The 2,530-nt window shown below is 33.2% G+C and overlaps 1 protein-coding gene across 1 annotated transcript in view; it reads left to right on the top strand.

Annotated features, from left to right (window-relative positions):
- Nucleotides 1–322: 322 nt before the first annotated feature.
- Nucleotides 323–2,530, top strand: part of LOC117103157 (protein transport protein Sec24C-like) — a 9,760-nt gene continuing 7,552 nt past the window's right edge. Inside the window, 4 exon segments of the mRNA XM_033243666.1 lie at nt 323–544; nt 938–1,013; nt 1,016–1,075; nt 1,750–1,868. Of these exon segments, the coding sequence (XP_033099557.1) occupies nt 326–544; nt 938–1,013; nt 1,016–1,075; nt 1,750–1,868 (474 nt within the window). The 5' untranslated portion in view covers nt 323–325.

The following is a 2,530-nucleotide window of genomic DNA, read 5'->3' as shown; positions in this document are numbered from 1 at the left end:
ATTTGTTATGCTGTTACGTACAGAGTAAAAGCTGTCTCTTATACACATCTAGATGTGTATAAGAGACTAGTACAGTATCTGTAGGTTCTTCATTACAAGGCTTAGGCCAAAGGTAATATGATGCTGAAATTATTATTATTATTATTATTATTATTTAACATTAATTACATTACAATGATAGTTTGGACAAGTTCAATAACGCCGGAATGGTATATTATTTATTTAATATTTCTCTTATGCGCTCTGTTTTTCATTTCATGCTTTTACTAAGACAAATTTATTTTTCGTTGGCCTTACTCAGGCTTCAACAGAAGGCGAGCGTTTCATGCAGGACCTCAATCGTAACATAAAACGACCAATTGCATTTGATGCGGTCATGCGTGTACGAACAAGCACCGGTATTCGCGCAACAGATTTCCATGGTAATTTCTTCATGTCAAACACGGTTGACGTTGAGTTAGCATCGATTGATTTTGACAAGGCAGTTACATTTGAGATCAAACATGATGATAAGTTGTCTGAAGAGACAGGAGCATTTGTACAGGTAAGAAACATTTAACTTGGTTGAGGATATATTTTATTGTTTCGTCAAGGGCTGTGAACAACTAGAACAGTCACTCCATTTTTTCCCCACATATTATTATGTACCATTGCACTCAATTTTATGATGATCCATTCATTATATTTTGTGTAACCTTGCTAAAAGACAGACAAGGGTAAATACATAACCTCCTTGGCAGAGGTACTGAATACAAACTTAGTTAATTCTATATCTGCTCCACCCCCTAAAAAATCGAAACCATTTTCCAGGCATCCAACTGCAAATTTCCCACCCCTCCAGGATCTGCCCACCTTCCTGGATCTGCCACTGATATTCAAATCACCAATGTGTATCTGATTAATTTTTTATTGCTTTTTATTTTTGATGTTGATCTAGGTTGCAGTGCTATACACAAGTGTCAGTGGTCAGCGTAGGCTTCGATTACTCAACTTATCACTTAACTGTTGTACACAAATGCAGATATGTATCGCAGCTGTGAAACAGATAGCATCATTAACTTCCTATCAAAACATGGTGAGTGTTAAGATATGGCAGATTCTTTTTAGTGTCATAGTTTATCTTGAATTCTGAATTAAATTATTACTAAATTTCTCCTTTTTATCACTATATTGGAAGTATTGCATGTATGTTAATTTATTTAATATTCAAAAGTTCACTTTTATGATTAGGCCAAGTAAAAAAAAAAATAGTTTCTTCCTAATATTTTTAGAAAAAGAGAATGAGGGCACGTTTTTTTTGTGGATGGAAACATCATGTAGAAATGTCATTAGAAAACATACTGTACCGCTATTTCTAATAGAGTAAAAAAAAATTATGATTAGGCCAAGTAAAAAAACAAAGTAGTTTCCCGTTCTAATATTTTGAAAAAAGAAGAATTAGGGCACTTTCTTTTTTTTAAACTCCTGTGATGGCAAATCCGAGGTGGTTGAGGGGAAACAGCTACTATTTTCTCACTTGTACCAAGTAGACACATTGAAAGTAACTAAAAGAAGCACCAGACATAATTTATCCCATATGTATGCCCAACCATGAAAGATGAAGAGAGGAATTTTACTGATGGTGAGGCAGAGAAGATGAATTCGCGAGGGGATGAGAAACTAGTTATTTTTTCTATTTGGCCTTATGAGTTTCTTTTTTTTTTTTCATTACTTACTATCTTGCCAATATTGTTTTTTCTCTATTTATAGCAATGACAGCATCATTGGCCTTCAATCCCAAAGCAATTCGAGATGGATTAGTCAATCGAACGGCACAGATATTAGCCTGCTATAGGAAAAATTGTGCTAGCCAATCATCACAAGGCCAGGTATGTTTTATGCAAATTAATTTAAATATGTATGAATTTTATTCTTAAATGTTTATTCATAACTTTTTTTCTATACACTGTTTGCTCTTTATATGTTATGTTTGTATTTGTGATTTTTTTCATAAGTGATTTAGAGCATCACATAGCTCAGTTGGCTTAACTGGGATTAACTAGCACTTAACCTCAAAGATGTTTGGTCAGAGGGTTGAAATACAAGGTCCTATACAATCAGTCTTCTAGTGCATGTAACAACTTGTCATTATGTAATGGACCTCATTTCTTTCATTTATGCAAGATTATGTAGTGGATAGCTTATTATATGGAATGTGTTCAATGAATGTATTTAATGAATGAGCAAGTCATGCTTACTAGCATAGTACTGTAAAACCTCAAATTGAAGCCCTAGGCTTCTTTTTTTTTGCAAACTTTTGATGTTCTTTTTTTGAGATGGAATTCTTTTTGAGGATACTTTTGCATAGTAAAGAGGGGGGCCTTTTTTCATAATGAATGCTGTAAGTGTTATGATTTTGTACTATAAAACAATATATAAGGCCACTATAACATCAATCTGTATCATGGAGTGTATTTAACTAAACTACTTTATAAAACAAGCTTGTATTTAATTTATTTTGTTTTCTGAAATTCATGTACAGTGTATGTAC

The sequence above is a fragment of the Anneissia japonica genome, unplaced genomic scaffold (genome assembly GCF_011630105.1).
Source record: "Anneissia japonica isolate Jap-2015-1 unplaced genomic scaffold, ASM1163010v1 scaffold287623_len557403_cov176, whole genome shotgun sequence".
Lineage (NCBI taxonomy): Eukaryota > Metazoa > Echinodermata > Crinoidea > Comatulida > Comatulidae > Anneissia > Anneissia japonica.
Note: the sequence above shows the minus strand (reverse complement) of the source record. Positions and strands in the feature narration are given on the sequence as shown.